At 41.2% G+C, this 16,104-nt stretch overlaps 1 protein-coding gene across 8 annotated transcripts in view; it reads left to right on the top strand.

Moving 5' to 3' along the window:
- Positions 1–16,104, top strand: part of arvcfb (ARVCF delta catenin family member b) — a 286,776-nt gene that overhangs the window by 177,396 nt on the left and 93,276 nt on the right. For all 8 annotated transcript variants that reach the window (XM_079567196.1, XM_079567195.1, XM_079567192.1 and 5 more), the window contains one exon: positions 10,276–10,907. In XM_079567196.1, coding sequence (XP_079423322.1) covers positions 10,276–10,907 — 632 coding nt within the window. The remainder of the gene's footprint in view (positions 1–10,275; positions 10,908–16,104) is intronic.

The following is a 16,104-nucleotide window of genomic DNA, read 5'->3' as shown; positions in this document are numbered from 1 at the left end:
ATTGGAGGGTCTTTCATCTCCCCCGGTGTCTCTGGCCAGAAAACCATGTTTGCAACTTGACTGCCCCCGGTGCGGAGAAAGCAATACACACTAATGTAATCACGAAGAAGAAGCTAACATGCTAACGGGCAAAGCTAACTACGGGCTAACGTCACTTTAAACAGTATTTACAGCCAAGTTTGAGTGAAAAAAAAAAAATCCGTTGTATAATTGGATGCACAGTAACCCTCTCTCCCTTTGCCTTTCCTGTCAGCGTAGTATTTACTCTCCAAGACAATTAATACATTAAAAAATCGTAACTTGCTACTACACCTGCAGTTGCGCTTATGGCCTCTAGGGGGAAGAGTTACTTAGTACTGCTTTAAGACGTAGGAATGTTAAATCTGGTATAATTACTAGGGATGAACCGATCCGATACTGGTTTCAGATATCGGAGCTGATACTGAAAAAACACGATATCGGGTATCGGCTGCAAATATGCGATGCTGAACCAATACTAGTTTTGGCTCTCAACGCCTTAAAAACACAACTTTCACCTAAATCTAAGTGAATACGGGCATGCTGCATATCATTGTAAAGCTTAGAACCCAGAGTTAGTTTGATCCTTTCCAAATGTTTTTTTGATCACTGCACAAAATTCTGCGGTTAGCAATAGCATGCTAAAGCTAGCCGGTGCATGCTAATGCTAACGAAAACTAATAAAGGCAGGGTCAGAAACTATGAATGAAATAATTAAAGTAGCCTAATAAAATAAAATACACTCCTGAAGCCAAGTGTTTGTATTTTAGTTTAAAGGAACAGGCCACCGTTGTTTCAAACTGAGACATGTTCTTACCTGAGCTTAGACGAGTTGATGCGTACCTGTCTGATCTTTGTGCGTGCCCGTGGAAGAGTGTGGTAGCTTCCAACTTCACCCCCGTTTGGAGCTATAGGAATACATTGGGAGAGGCCAAATGCTAACAACCTCTTTGGTCGTTTTGCGTGACTGAGGGCACGCACAAAGACCAGACAGGTACACATCAACATATAGCATATTTGTAGTGATGAGATCACTTCATATGAGAGTTGTTTATATGTAGCCGAAAGCCTGTCTTATACCCAAGAATGTTTAGTGTAGAAAAGTCCAGTGATCTTTGTTAAATGTTTATCCAAGAGTTCATCAATAGATATAGTTGAATATCGATCTGTACCATGACAATAAAATGACTTTATTGATCTTACAATGGAGAAGAGTCAATGAAATTTTTCACTGAGAGAAAGAGACTTTTAAGAAAGTCTCTTTGTAATGGTAAATATCGGATATCGGCAGATACTCAAACCCCAGTATTGGTATCGGTAGCAAAAAAAGCTGCATCTCTAATAATTACAAAATAAAGTGACTTGCCTGTTAGATTCATATCTAGTAAACCACATAGAGACAGTAGAGCGCTTCTGAGTCATTTTCACTGCATTTCTCTAAGTTTGAATCTTACTGGCAAGTCACTTTTTCTGTGTCTGTGCCAGATTGCCTCATTCCTAAAGAAGAGCATCTGTTTATGCGGTCTAGTCATATATTTAGGACCCTCAGTAGCGCTCCCTCGAGTCTCTTTATTGTTGAACCTGGAATGCTCCACAGTGTGCCGTTAAGAGGAACCATAAATGTATAATCATACTTCATCATTTTCTCATTAGAAACAGATTCATTTATTTTTTAGAGACAATATTTTCACTGATTACAGTTTTTGATTAAGTAAAAACAAACTTTATTGGTTGCAGTGATTCAACCCTGACTCCATGCTTCCCCAATTACACTCTCTCATCCCTCCGTCCCATCTTCCCTCGGCCATTTTCCAGCCCTGTTTTCCAGCTGGCGGGGCGTCCTGCACGTTGGTTTCTACTCGAGTTGGGCCCCATAAAAGCTTCCTCCACTCCGCCCTGTATACAGCCGCTAATGAGCGCAGACAGACCGCACAAACAAATAAAAGCACTTTCACTGCTCACAGCGCAACAGGGAGCGAAGCATCAGCAGGTCTGAGTTAGTTATGGACTGCAGGAGAAAACGCCATATGGTAGTGTCATCAGATCTGGAAGAGTGCTTTACCATTGACATCATGGAGTTTGGACAGACTCTCCAGAGTGTGAGCGCTATAAACAAAAATGTACTGTATGGGATTTGGAGGCTGCGGGTTCAAGGGTTATATTTTATGAGCTACCACAAGGGCTGCGTGATACGCTTATTGCAAGTATACGAGAATGTTTGGTTATACGGATATCAGCAAACTGTATTGTGAAGAAGTTAGACGTATAATGAGACAATGAAACATGCATCTATTAGCCACATGAATTGATGCTTGGAATTAAAATGGAAAACCCTAAAGTAAAGTCAAAATGATAGAAAATGAAGAATATCTGTCATGTTGTACTACAATTCTTTGTCTCTGGACGCACCCTGAAGAAGGCGCAATGTTTCCGGCCCTGAAATAAATCTTTTTCTATCTGAACATATCTTTTTATGCCTATTCGGCTGCCTCCTTCCATGAGCACCATCTGTTTGCTGGATACCAGTAGCTCCCTGTTATAATTGCAAGAGGCACTTGGACTTGAAGGTTTAGGCAGGATTTCACTCACTCTACCATACAAATTGCCATTAGCCTTTAACCAGTACACATTTAACATGCCTAGTATTTTATCATTGAATTAACTAAGTTTAATACAGGGGTTCCCAAATGTTTTATCCCATGAAATGTACATGCCAACAACCTGCGACTCCCTATTTAAAATGTTTTTCTTCACCCCGCTCCTCCTGCTCTATAGGTGACTAAAGTGGTCAAAACCATCACCCGTCGCACCTACCTCCCCGTGCTCCTGTCCGACGGCCTGTCCGTGGAGTCCAGGCCCGTGACCCGCACCCCCACCCCGACCCTGGTCTCTGGCTGTGAGACCGTCCCAGCTGACACTGAACCAGTAAAGGAGACATGCATGGGACTGTGGTGTTTTCATCCCCCCTAAGCTTGTTTTGTGATGTTTGGGAGTGAAAGGCCCCTAACCGCCCTGTTTTTTTTATTATCTGGACACACAGAGGAGTTATACTTGAAAAATGCAAGTGCAGCAGATAGATTATTATTATTATTTTTTTAAATGGCTCAACATAGTTCTACTTCAATTAGCGGTTTTGCACAACAATTCCCATGCCCGAGGCCCACAAATGATAAGATTGAAACTAAATGCAGGGAACTGATTTGTGGTGCCAAAAGTAATGGGGCGCTGTTTCAGTAAATCCATATTTAGACTATGTGCCAAGGTTGCAAAGAAACTAATCATTTGCGTTTCCGTTCAAGAAGTCCATAATCACGGCTCGTGCAGTCCGGAATTACTGCTGTGCAACTGACTCCTGGCCACTGTGTCCACTTAAGCTCTCAATAGAGTGCATGCCGCTGCGGTGCCGAAACCCCTCACAGTGCCCTAAAGTGGATGCTTTAACGCCTCTGGGTTTTCCCTCCTTTTTTAACAGTTCGGTCGTCTGCTCAGGCATGCAACTAACTGCCCGGATGATTTTCTTGTTTGCTTTTGTACTATTACTTTTATTATCTGTGTGACTTGAAGCTTTAGCTCGCAACATGTGGTTTGTGGACTGATGAGGAACGCTGGTTTCTCTGGTCGGGAATTTTGATCTTGATTTATTTTACTTATTGTAATTACCAGACTATAGGTCACTGCTTTTTTCTCACGGTTTGAACTCTGTGGTTTATACAACTATGCAGCTAATTTATAGATTTGTACGTTCATACTGAATATTGTGTCATGTTATAATGTGGTCCAAAAACACTTGTTCCTTCTTCAGGCCCAGCTTAAAGGGGCTAGATGCAAGTTGGCCATTTTATACTCATTACTGCCACCTCAGGGCATACGTGTAACTGCACCTTCTATTATAAACTTGTGCATGACGGCACTTCGGACCCGAAGTAACAACTTTTTGAGTGACGGTGCAGGATTTTAGCGGCAGCAGTGGTGAATATTTCTGGGCTCATTCTACACCTTAGGACATTGCTGGAAAATGTAGGGGGAGGAAAATACATAGTTTTAACATTTTTAAACTCTATAGTCCCTTTAAGGATTTTGAGCTTGTTTATTAATTGTTTAGACATTGTTTTAACCTGGTATTGTCCTAATTTTTTAAGTTTAAACTCTTAATATACGCATTTTGCATTTTCTTCAGTTCAGCTTTACGCAAATCTAAACGCCTATCGTAACGCCTCATTTGAAAGCTAAGACCTACAAAGCTAAACACATCTTTTTCCTTGCATTGTTGCTGCGTTGTTGTCACTTCTTTTGACATTTTTTTCATCAATTTTTTTGTTTGTTTCATATTCGTCCCACATTTTTGTCACTTTTTCCTCACATTTTGTTGCATGATTGAAGCTTTTATGGGACTTTTACATAACATTTTTGTTTCTCTTTTGGGGATTTTTTTGTCGCTTTTTCGTCACATTTTTGTTGCGTTTTGACCCTTTCATCAAGACGCTTTTAGATTTGGGTAAAGCCAAACTGGAGAAAATGTGCTCGGTTCAGGTGGGGGTTAAGAGGTGAAGTCTTGAGCAGGGACCGGTTTTATTCTAATCTCGGAACATAGTATTTGCTGATAATAATCCAAGGCGTTGTGTTCAGTTCAGTATTTGATTTCTTCCATTTTCGACTCTCTTCTAAAGATAACACTTTCTGTGTATGGGTTGCCAGCCAAGTCAACTACAATGTATTTCAAAGCGCATTTGAAACCAGCACGGGCTCCCTGCTCTGTGTGTACAAGTCGCCGAAAACCTTTAGCACGCTAAGCACAGCACAGCCAAGGACGGGAGTTGTAAAAATTTGTTGTGCATTTTCCTTCAGACTTATTTGAACTCGGCTTGTGGGAAGCTGTGATAAAACAACATCGCAGCGACACAGCTCCTCAAGGTTTAAACTAAAAAGTGACAGAATTGTGTAAAACCATATTAAGAGCTAAACAGCGGCCAGTCAGTGACGCTCTACACATTACAAGATCATGAGCGACGCATTATTATTCATTATCAGGCCACATGTCGGTAAAATGTAATATAGCTTTAAGTCATGAAGACCTTGTGATACCCATTAATAGCTTAAAGCATAATGAAATCATATTATAATTGACAATGGCCTCAAATTCTTTCAGCTTTTCTTCGAGCTCAGTTTGTCCGGCCAATAAATTAATAAAATGTAATGTATGAACTTAAATATTCAAGGTCATACGCTGTGGCTGATCTGGCTCAAGCTAATGAGTCTCCTCGTTTTTATCTGTGCAAATGCAAAATGTAACAGCACCTCTCGCACTGGGAAAATAAACCCTGGCTTAGCTCGCAAAGCATTATTATGGTCATGCTGTGTCCAATCAAGGCCGCTGAAGTTTGTTTGTTCCGCGGTTAATGAGGATGCCATATTGGAAAGCCCGTATGTCGTGGGAGCCGTTTTTTGTTGTTGTTGTTTTTCGCACCAAGGGTAAACGCCTGGTGCCTTTTTTATATATATATATTATTCCACGCTCGAGTTCAGCACTGATTAGGATCTAAATTGTGACGCTGATGGAGAAAATATAGAAAGCTAATTAGGAAAGATGGTGTCGCAAATTAAACTGATCAGATGCGGGAATGAGCTTTTTTTGTAGAGCGCTTCTCTTAAAGGCAGAGTTACACCTTTGTGCCCCTATATGCCTGCCCTGGAGTCTAAAGTTACCTTTGTTTCCTACAGCAAATCTGTTTTCCATGATTATAGTATATGTACGTGTAACCAGAAATGTTTCACTACTGTACAGCCTTATAACTATTTTATTCCGGTTAGTTTGTACGGAGGTTAATTCGATCTAGTGAAGTCAAAACAACACAACTAAACCAGAAAGCCTCGTCCTGGCTGTGACTTACACAGATATAAACAGGGATGGTGAAATTCCAGTGCTTATAATTCCTAATCATGTCCACAAACAACTCATGCCCCTAGAGGCCACAAGCGCCACTGCAGGTGTCGTAGCATGTTACGTTTTTTTACTCATTAATTGTCCGTGAGAGTAAATACTACGCTGACAGAAAAGACAAAGGGGCAGAGGGATATTGTACATCCAATTACACAATGGAGAGAATTTTTTTCACTCAAACTTGGCTGTAAATACTGTTTAAGTGGCGCTAGCACACAGGTAACTTTGCCCGTTTGCCTGCTAGCTTCTTCTTCTTTTTACTCATTAATTGTCCGTGAGAGTAAATACTACGCTGACAGAAAAGACAAAGGGAGAGAGGGATATTGTACATTGTGCCACAACTCAATGACACAACAGAGACAAAGTTTTTCACTCAAACTTGGCTGTAAATAATGCTAAAGTGGCGCTAGCACGCAGTTAGCTTTGCCCCCTTAGCCTTTTAGCTTCGTCTTTGTGATTATGAGTTTCTGGCTCTGAAACAGACCTGATCATGAAAAACACTGCTATGTGAAGAGAAATCTTCAAACATACATTGAGTGTTTTCAATGACACTTAGATTTTTTCTGTAATTCTACAGTTAAATTTGACTAGATTGCGTACAAAGAGTTCATTTACAAAATAAACTAAGTTGAATATTGTCAATGGTGACAACTTCACAATATTGACCTAGTTTGCAGGCTACCATTGTTTTATTTGACGACTCTGCTCCAGATGTTCAACCAGGGGCTTAGTCACTTGTGAACAAGACCCCGAGATATACTATAACAGGCTCTTGATAATGAATGTACCCATGCAGGGCTCCAGAACAGCTCAAAGAAAGATGAGCGATAAGATGGAGCTTGTATTGATCTTTTTTTCGATTGATCTCTAGCAGTCATATGGGGAGAAGACTCATTTAAGATGAGATCCCGAGGAGTGAATGTTTTATCTCATCGCCTTTATGTGCTTTTTGTTCTTCATTCTGAAACATTGTGATTCATATGCCGTTTACAATGGCCGCTCTTAAGCCTGAAAGCTTCTTGACACCTTTATCTATTGGCAATGCCCTTGCTGTTTTTTTATTGTAATGAACTAATTATACTTTGTCGTATTACCGCAGGCCAACAGAGAGTAGCCGATAAACTTTTCGGAAACACCTTGTCAGCCACAACATGAACGAGTCAGACCTCACTGGCCCCTCCGCTCCTTTATTATCAACCTCATTTATGTTGGAGATGGATTTATAGCGGCAGACAAAATAGCCAATTATCGGTCACAGCAGAATTCACAAGCCGCAAATGAACTTCTGCATATTGGCAGTCAGTACAAAGAGGAGAGGAGAGTGAAGCAGTGGGAAGGCATCCTCAGAGAATGCATTGGAAGGTGTAGGCCACTGTAAACGCTTTAGACACATCCCGGTGTGATTGCTCGGCTGGGGGAAAGATAAGAGCGTGGCTTTTTGTGCTCTGAGGGGAATGAAATGTCCACTGGTACCATGAGAACTCACAATGTCTTTCTTTCTTTCTTTCTTTCTTTCTTTCTTTCTTTCTTTCTTTTTTTCTTTCTTTCTTTCTTTCTTTCTTTCTTTCTTTCTTTCTTTCTTTCGTTCGTTCGTTCGTTCTCTCTTTCTCTCTTTCTCTCTGTCTCTCTGTCTCTCTGTCTCTCTTTCTCTCTTTCTCTTTCTTCTTCCGTCCTTCTTACCTCCTTTCTTCTTTCTATCTTCTGCTTTCTTTCTTTCTTTCGTTCCTTTGTTCGTTCCTTCGTTGGTTGGTTGGTTGGTTCGTTCTCTCTTTCTCTCTTTCTTTCTTTCTTTCTTTCTTTCTTTCTTTCTCTCTGTCTCTCTTTCTTTCTTTCTTTCTTTCTCTCTGTCTCTCTTTCTCTCTTTCTCTCTTTCTTCTTCTTCTTCCATCCTTCTTACCTCCTTTCTTCTTTCTATATTCTGCTTTCTTTCGTTCTTTCGTTCTTTCGTTGGTTGGTTGGTTGGTTCGTTCGTTCTCTCTTTCTCTCTTTCTCTCTTTCTTCTTCTTCTTCCGTCCTTGTTACCTCCTTTCTTCTTTCTATCTTCTGCTTTCTTTCTTTCTTTCTTTCTTTCTTTCTTCCTTCTTCTTCCTTCTTCTTTCTTCCTTCTTCTTTCTTCCTTCTTCTTCCGTTCTCCTTCCTTCCTTCTTCCTTCCTTCTTCCTTCTCCTTCTTTCTTCTCCTTCTTCCTTCGTCTTTCTTCTTCTTCTTTTTAGTGCTAGATTATATGGCAAAATCGTTTTTAAAAACAATTAAATCTCTTCTTTTTTTCCCCACAATAAGAATCAATACATGTAGCTGATTCATGAACTTAGACATACCTTTTATACAAACCTTAGCTCAATCGAGGACAAATGCTTTCCTTCCAGTATATCATTTCACAGAGTGGTTCCCAACCGTTTTCGTCCCACGTACCCCTTGAGGCATTCATTTATATCCCGAGTAACCCCTAACTCGAGGATCCTGCCAACATTTCGAGTGAGCATCCATATTTAGTTGAGCGAGCAGCTAAACATAGATTATTCAGTATTTAGTAGAGTCTTGGGTTGAAAATATAGCTACAATGCTCTCAGAGTCAAACCTTTTACTGAAAAACATCATCAACATTAAATTTTCTTTCAAAGTACTATTGAAATTGTGCTACGTTTCGCATTCTTTCTTTAATCTGAGGTCATTCCAAGAACCTCCCTGCCAAATGCTCAAGTACCCCCAAATTCCCTGAACGCTTGAGTGGGAAACACCGATTTAACACACAAAAATCTTCCATAGTCTTATCCAATCTCATATGCTGTTTCTGCCAAAGATACGACTGTAAACCCGACGATTATAAAGTCCCTTGGCGATGATCGAGATTGACCAAAGCAGAAATTGTGATTCCGATTAAATTTCAATTAATTGCACTGCCCAAATGTTTGTACAACTTCATACGTTGCATTTTCTTCACTGCACATATGAGTTTTTTCTTTTCCTTTCTGTTATTTTGCCTAGTTGCTTTATAAACAAATCTTTGTCAACACATTAAGTCTGCACAGTTTCCACAGCAATTTTAATTAGTGTTGTTATTTACTCAGATGTTTTTTTATTCAAACTATTAACACTTTTTTATTTTTTTTATTCAACATGAGTGTGTTTTAAGAGTTCTTTAAAACATCCAGCGTCTTGGAACATCTCTCGACGGCTTGTGATTTAACTTGTTGATACATTTCTTGGTCATTTGGAGCCAAATAAGGAAGGAAAGAGACAAGAAAAAATATCACTTTTTATAAAAAGATTTAGTGAGTTCTTTTCTGGGGAAATGTACTGAAGGATAGTTAGAATCACAACGCATCCTTGCCATACATTAGACTCTAAATCTGTTTTAATACTACCCCAAACCACCAAAGGAGGTTGTATTAGACGCTGTGAGAACTCCTTTTTGTCTGACAGCCTTTCTTTTATGGACTAATTTTAAAAAGATCAATACGCTCTTTGAAATCCATATCCCAGTGACTTTGTAAACAGTTCGTTCAACCTTTTTTAATTAACTTGTCTGACTCTGCTCCCTTCGCAGAGTGGCAGTGTGGACCTGCAATGCAAAATGAATATCTATATTTTATCCCCTTAGAATTATAAGGCTCTATCTGGTTGAAATTGAGTTATTCACATATTCCTGTTCCTAGACACATTCTGTACACTGTGTCAAAGTTTTGAGGTTTTTATGAGCAAAAACATATTGCCCATTGGGTGGTCAAAACTTTACACTAAATATCTCAGAGCTACTAAGGACGCACATAGAGCCTTATAATTCTAATTCTATTTATTATTTTAAAATCTATTTGGGTTATTCCATTTCCATTTTTGTTCAGTGTAGTAACCAAATTCGGGAACCGCTCGGAAGCACAGGAGGTGAATGAAAACAGTGGGCCAATAAAAAGATTCTAAGCTCAAGAGCACATGGTCAGTTCTGCAAAGTCTGTGTACTGTGATTACTCTAAAGACTAAAGGAAGGCACTAGAGTGGTAACATTAATTCTTTCTCTGCGATTATTTGGGTTTTTAGCACTTGCAGAGGCTCTGGGAGCCCACTGTAGCTTTAAGCAGTGACTTGTCCGCAACTCGGATTGCTAGCACGCTCTCCGCAACATCTCTGACACATGTCCTGACAACATGACAGCTAAATCACGGTGAAATTTGAATTAATAATTAAACTTTTGTGGATATTGCTTTTATTGCTTTGTATCGCCAAAGCATGGTCTCAAGAGTGCTTTGACATAATAGCCTCTCTAACCTGATCCTGTCCTGTCCCGCCACATTTGCTGACATATATCTTTGCGCTCCTCCACAGGTGACAAAAATGGTGAAGACCGTGACCACGCGAACGGTGCGCCAGGTGCCCCTGGGTCCCGACGGTTTGCCTCTCCCCGATGGGACGTCCCCTCTGGGCAGCTACGACTCCATCGACCGGCGCTACCTGAAGAACGGAGGCTACATCACCCCTCAAGCCACCTCCACCCTCACCCGCGCTTACAACAACTCCTACAATGATTCGTACGCAGACACCCCCGAGAGCCAGTATATCCGTCACTACGGGCTACACGACGGATACGCCGATTTGACGGACAACTACGGCAGCCTGTCCCGCGGCGTTAATTATCGCCCTCCGCGCTACCCCTACCTGCCAAACAGTTACCGCCCGGAGAACAGCTACACTTTGCCGATTCGTAAGGATGACTACGGCCATGTTGCCCAGCCCCAGGTGCCAATGGGGAGCAGTACAGTGGACTTGAACCGCTCGCAGCCCGAGAGGTTTCAGCCCGAGCCGTATGGGCTGGAGGACGACCGGCGCAGCATGGGAGTCGAGGAGGAGGAGCCGTACGAGCTGGAGCCAGACTACTCCACTGCAAACAGACGCACGCTGCAGGCTGCCAACAGGGGGCGCACTCACAGGGAACCACTGCGGGACGGGCCCAGAGTCAGGTGAGGCCAACATTCATACTTTAACTGTATGTTTTTTACTTGTTCGGTTTAACAGAAAGGGCCATAAGTTTTCCTTTGCGTTAAGGTTAAGCTTTTTCAGGTATTTGGTGCTTTATTGATCTAAGATTGCAAATTGCCATCTTTGCGAAGCTTGCTCGCTCCCCATAAAAACAAACACATTTGCTAATATGTTTTAAAGAATACCTGATGAGAGATTTTTACCATTATTTTCTTTGCATTATTCTGAAATGTTGTATATAAGAAGTAAGTAAGTAATCTTTATTTATATAGCGCATTTAACAGACAGGAGACACAAAGTGCTTTACAGTGGACAACAACAAAATACAAATAATAAAATCAGTAAAAAAATATGCATTCATAGAGGCAGCTCTATTGTCATTGGAAAGCCTGTTTAAACAGATGAGCTTTAAGATGTCTCCACAGAATCAAGGGAGCACAAGGACAGAGGAAGTTCATTCCAGAGACGGGGCGCAACGGCTTTAAAAGACCTGTCTCCTCGGGTTTTGTAACAGGTTCGAGGAACCATTAGCAGGTTTTGACCTGAAGACCTCAGACTCCGAGCTGAAGTGTCGGGCTGGATTTGGTCAGTGATATAAACTGGAGCCTGTCCCTGAAGCGCCCTGAAAGTCAGAACCAGAATTTTAAAGTTCACTCTGAAGGCAAGAGATAGCCAGTGGAGAGACTTCAGAACAGGAGTAATATGGTCTCTGCTGGTGCGGGTCAGGAGCCTCACTGCAGAGTTTTGAACATAGCTACTGTAGGCGGGTCAGTGCCTTCTTATTTAGGCAGGTGAGCAGGCTGTTGCATTAGTCCAACCGCGACGACACAAAAGCATGATTAATAGTCTGCAGCTCTTTTTGTGAGACCAACTGTCTCAGCTTGGCGATATTACGCAAATGAAAGATATGCCAGCTACAGTATATTATGAGAGCGACACAGGTGGTAGTTAGTCTATGTAGTCTTGATCCCCAATGTTGTCCTCCCGTAGACCAGTACCAGACTTTTGGAGAAAGCGCTTTCTGATAATAGAGCCGTGGACGCACAGGTTTATTGAGAAATTAACTTCCCCCTAGGACAGTGTTTAACTCACAGTGGGCTCAACGCAACCTTTTGATGCCCTGTGTGAGGATACATGTGATATTTAAGGAAGAGATGAGGAGAGGCTGCGAAAGGCTGATTCTGATTCTGTCGATCACACTTCAGACCAGATGTTGAATGTGTGGAGGCTCTGTTCAGGCCGGACTCATGTGTCCTGGTAATGGTTTAGGTTTTAAGAAATGTTTTTTTTCCCCTCTGTCCAGCCCACAACGCACTTCTGGGTCGCAGCCCACAGGTTGGGGACTCCTATGAAACTGAGATACATGTGCATTTGTTCCATTAACCCAGCATTCTGTTTCATTCAATCTAGCTTTAAATATAATGCATAGTGTCATTGATTTGTCACATACACTGGATAAGTAACAATTGTTCTCCATTTTATTCTCTATCTATTTTTTATAAAGGGTGTTGAACAGTTTGTTTTTTGTCGTAAAGGAGCTTTACAACACTGTGCTCAACTAAACAGCTGTTTCTGCCTCCAGAGCAACTTGCCTGCGAGAAAAACAAGGCTTTGATTGCCATTTACCCACAAAACGGATGGTGAACATGTGTTGGTGTCAGGGGCCAAAGAGGCGGAGATGATTGGAGACAATTGTGATGAGGAAGTAGAGAGGGAGCAGGGGATTGTGGGTAGGATAGAGGGACTGTTGTGGGTAGCTCAATGTAAGCCTGTGTGTGTGTCTTACCTTTAGATACAGAAAAGACAAGTGTTTTTTCTCTGACAGTTATTCCAAAACGTAATTTTGGACACACATCCCAATTTATGTGCGCTCTTATTGTTCTGCTGCTCAAAGTTTGAAGCAAAGCATAAGATCGGTAGATAGCTAGATCTTTTTTTAATTAATTGTTCTTTTTAATGAGGCAACTTCTTCTTTTTGCAATTAACTTTTATCTTGTACAAGATTTTCTGTTTGGATTTGTGTTTGAGACAGAATTACTATTTACTCTTTTGTTTAGGTATGTTGTCATGATTGTCCTTGTGCTTAATCCACTCACCTACCAAAATGTTTCTCCTAAATTGCCTCGTTTTGCGGCACGTGCTGTCAAAAGAAGCTGCTGTGTAAGGGAACACATATAGGGAAGCATTTTTACATCAAATGCTCTTTTTAAAGTTTTCCGTTTGAAATGGGAAGCTGTACTCAAAGGTGTTGCGCCGTCACTTGAACTGCGATTCTTTGTTGTTCACACTTGGCTACAAATCACTTAGTCATGGCCTGTGCTTTGGCTTCTTTCACGCCGATGTTGTGACGTTATTAGCCACTGTTGAGGCCAGACACATAGACACACAAACACACACAGTCATTCAGCACATCCACGTGTGCAGAGAATGAGTCAGTCACCAAAGGGCTGCTGCTGTGACAGGCGATTTACAGGCTGCCATACATGTGTCACAATATTGCTCTAACAACTTTGCTCAATCAGTAAAAAACACCTTGTTTTTTTAGGTGGGAGCTAACCCAGTATGGGCATCAGGCAGGATATACTGTACTTAGGGAAATAGATGCTTAATGACAGCTTGATTCCGGCAGACATGATATAACCATTCACTGCCTGGTTCATGGACCTTCAGTCATGTTCTTCTTACCAAAATCCTGGCTCAAGAGCTGGAAATGGGACCCCAAATTCTGTTCCGCGGTCACCCACTGAGCTTGTTGAGGAATGGGTCAAATGCAGAGAACAATTATCTTGTCTTACTGAGTAGCATGAGTAGGCCTGAGGTGCCGGTGACAATCTCCTTAAGAGGCAGAATTTGTCCTATTGATATAAAGATGGTTTGGATTCATGATTTACAATCTTGGTTAGAGGCCGGCCAATATATAGGTATATATAGGTATATATAGGTATATTATAACATTAGATATTGGCCGATATCATGCCGATCTTCGGTTCCGAAGATATCAGTGATCAAGACTTCCTGTTTTCTTTGCATTGGAAAGAGCTCAGTCACAGCACTAAAATGAGCCTCCCAGAACTTCCTCAAGAGAAGTTGAGAAACATTGCGGTGAAAACCCGTCAAAGGTTTGTACACCTCGGATCGTATTTGATATATTTTATGTTGCAGATTTTTGCTCATAATTTCAGAAGCATAAGAGATTTGTTTTGGAATCTATTGTTTTTTTGTCTTTTAAACACGTTCCCTATGAAGTACCTACTGAACAGTAATGTAATGAATTAATCAGCCCTATGCCCCCCATTGCCACACTTCAATGTTGACACATTTTACAATTTAGCCGCATTATGCAGTTTGGCTGAAAATATCAATGGTGCGTATCGGCATTGGCCAATCAACATCCCCAAAAATCGGCATCGGCCTTAGAAAAACCCTTATGATCTTGATAAGCTTCTCAAGAAATTAAGATATATAACTGTATAGCGTGGCACCTTTCACATATGCTACATAGTATTTCATCTGCTGCCTGGGGACGGACTGAAGCAAACATGGCTGCCATGTTCACTCACACCCCACATTGATAAAACCACCCCTTTGCATTCACTCCATGTGAACACTTTATTGTGACCACTCAACAGTCATGCCACGGCAGGCTCCCCTGTGCATTCTCAACTTTCTTCCAAGAAAATAGACCGGTGGCTCCAAAGTGCCGTAATGAATCTGGGAATTAAGACACTTTAATTACAGCTTATCTGTGCAATGCAAGCCCTCAATTACGCCCTGACAAAAATGAAGATGTTCAGTACGAAAACTGCTTCCCAACTCAACAGAGAGCGTTCATTTGTCAGCGCCGCGGATTTCTGCGTGCGTAACCATGAGGATTGGGAAGATAAAAAGATGAGATGTGATGGATGTGAAGACACGCCTCAGTCTCTTGAGCGTCTTGCAATAATTTCGATTCCAGCTCAAATGGAAGAAAATTGCAGAATAGACAACAGAGAATGGAAATTAGTTTTTCAACCAGACAGAGCAGTAAAGGGTAATTTGAGTACTAGACTGCGTTTACCATTGTGATTGTCGCTCATAAATGGAAAAGACACATTTGCATGTTTTTGCATATTGTGTTAAATTAGCCTTATAATGCAGACTTAATAGCTTTTCATTGTCAAGTCTCATGAATTGTTTAATTTATTTTTAGAGACTTTATTTTTCATCCTGACTAAACAGAGCTTCAAGAATCCACTACTTCTTGTAGAGCATTTTCAATATTTAAAGGGACTATACAGTTTAAAAATGTTTAAATTATGTATTATCCTCCCCCTACATGTTCCAACAATGTCCTAATGTGTAGAATGAGCCCAGACCTATTCACCACAACTGCCTCTAAAGTCCTGCACTGTCACTCAAAAACGTGTTACTTCAGGTCCAAAGTGCCGTCATGCACGAGCTTAATATGGAAGGTGCAGTTACACGTATGACCTGAGGTGGCAGTAGTGAGTATAAAATGGCGAACTTGCATCTAGGCCCTTTAAGAGGCAAGATATTCTTTGCGCTCGTCCCAACTTGGATATATTGAGAGACTTGCATCAGGATCAGAGCTGGGTACCGTCAAACGATACCAGTTTGGTATTGGAAAAAAAAAGTAAAAAATATCATACCATTAGAGTCCAAGTTTTAACACCTGTTAGGGACAGTATTAAAGGAAGTTACTTGGTTGTTTCAGCGCATATAAACACATTAAAAGATATAGCGCCTGATCTTCCACTTGGTGCAAGGACGCGTCCTCTTGCTTGTGTGCAGCTTTTGTGCTATGTTAGTGTGCTACTGGCGAGTTGGCGTCGCTTATAAAAAAAGGACGTCAACAGAAGCGTGGTTTATTACAAGCAGCACAAAGCACTGCTCTAATATGGCAATGCAAAAAAACGCAAACACAAACAAAAGCACATGTTCACCCCTGCTCCCCCACCAACTGTCTCCCTTCCCCTCGCGCAAGTCTGGGTGGGGGAAAAAGGTTGTTCTTGTACATAACTTTGCCATTTGCCTTTGGAGACTGTCCTGCTCACTAATGCTGCAGGTCTGGGCAGCAGCAAGTTTTCCCATTGTGCCCCTCTTACTTGGGAAAAGTTTAAGATTGGACCCATAATTTAGTCTTTTATGCGATGCATTAACATTATTGGTCTGTTTTCT

Source organism: Gobius niger (genome assembly GCF_951799975.1).
Source record: "Gobius niger genome assembly, chromosome: 1".
NCBI classification, from domain to species: Eukaryota; Metazoa; Chordata; class Actinopteri; order Gobiiformes; family Gobiidae; genus Gobius; species Gobius niger.
Note: the sequence above shows the minus strand (reverse complement) of the source record. Positions and strands in the feature narration are given on the sequence as shown.